Here is a 1,589-nt window from a genome sequence, read left to right on the forward strand (position 1 = left end):
GTTCAGCAGACAGCAGAGCAAGAAAAATTCTATCAGAAGCAATACAGAAACTTGATTCACCTGCGTTAGGAAAATGAGCCAAACGAGGGTTAGTGTTGTACAAACGGGTAGGATGTAGCTTCAGGTAGGAGTCGTCCATCTCCACGCACCAGTAACTTTCACCAGGCGAGCAGAGCCCGACCTTCTTATGTACCTGTTGATGTTCCGTCCCCCACATGCTACGTCTAGTCAGAGACGTGTACAGCTTTAGCACAACCGGTTATCGCAGCTAAGCCTTAAGGTACTGCTCGTGTTAGGTTGATTATAAAAGGTACGACATTTTATATCGCGAACTATTTTACCTGGAACTTGTCTTCAAGGTCACAAACAGGCCACGTTTCATGAACTTCGATACTTTGAAGTAGAAGTTCGAAGACGTTAATTGAATTTGAGTCTACAGTTCTGTACACATAGAAATGGCCCACAGATATTGTTCAGGAAGTAGGGAGAGCGTCTGCCTGAGGTGTAACTCGACGGTGTATCAAGTGGACAAGATTGGACCGCTTAAAGACTTAACTTTTTTTCACCAGAACTGTTTCAAATGCTCCGTGTGCGGGACTAAGCTGACCCTCAGGACCTACTACAACAACCAACAGAATCAAGACGATAAGGAAGTATATTGTAATAGCCACGTGCCGAGGACTGGCCCTGGACATTTGGATGGAACGTCGGTGGGAATAAAAAGTGCTCTTAAAGCACCTAAACAAAATAACATTGTTAACGACCAGATCAGAGGCTCAGGAAAAGGGACCATCGACTCTGATGCCATCGGCATAAAATCTGTTTTAAGTTACGCCAGAGTGCACGAGAATGAAGGTCGTCATAGACACCATTTTGCCGGCACTTTCGACGTCAACGCTCTGCACGTTGCCCATGGAATAAACGCCACCAAAGTTCAGAAGCGATACAGCGTTGAGCAGCGTGTTTGTAAACTGGATGAGTATTTGGTAAGTTGGTAAGATATCCGTAAACAGAATACCTCCAGGCAACTGCATTTTTTATTTATAAAGCAGCTTAGTTTGTTTTGAATTTCGCGTAAAGCTGCTCGAGGGCTATCTGCGCTACCCATCCCTAATTTAGCAGCTATACAGTGTTAGACTAGAAAAAAGGTAAATAGTCAAGACCACCCACCGCCAGCTCTTGGACTACTCTTTTACTAAGGAATAGTGAGTCCAATCATATTATAACGCCTCCACGGCTGAAAGGGCGAGCTTATTCGGTGACGGGAAATCGAACCCGCAGATTGCGAATCGAGTACCCTAACCACCAGACCACTAGAGCTTAATTTCGCGAAATTCTTGTATTTTGTTTTTAAGTTCACATTTATTAATGGCAAACATAAATATACTGACTCCTCTATATTTATGTATACAATGTCCCGACTCTTATGTACATAAAATAACCTAACATAATTTACATAAGAAATGTATAACCAAAACACCTTAATATACTGACTCCTCTATATTTATGTATACAATGTCCCGACTCTTATGTACATAAAATAACCTAACATAATTTACATAAAAAATGTATAACCAAAACACCTACAA

The 1,589-nt window shown here is 41.9% G+C and overlaps 1 protein-coding gene across 1 annotated transcript; it reads left to right on the top strand.

Moving 5' to 3' along the window:
* Positions 1 to 357: 357 nt before the first annotated feature.
* LOC106458172 (hillarin-like) lies at positions 358 to 986 on the top strand (the record flags this gene model as incomplete). The annotated part of the gene is made up of 1 exon (XM_013917641.2): positions 358 to 986. A coding segment is annotated over exon 1 (531 nt), but the record flags the coding sequence as incomplete, so codon positions are not given.
* Positions 987 to 1,589: the final 603 nt, after the last annotated feature.

Source organism: Limulus polyphemus, unplaced genomic scaffold (assembly GCF_000517525.1).
Source record: "Limulus polyphemus unplaced genomic scaffold, Limulus_polyphemus-2.1.2 Scaffold424, whole genome shotgun sequence".
In the NCBI taxonomy this organism is placed as follows: Eukaryota; Metazoa; Arthropoda; class Merostomata; order Xiphosura; family Limulidae; genus Limulus; species Limulus polyphemus.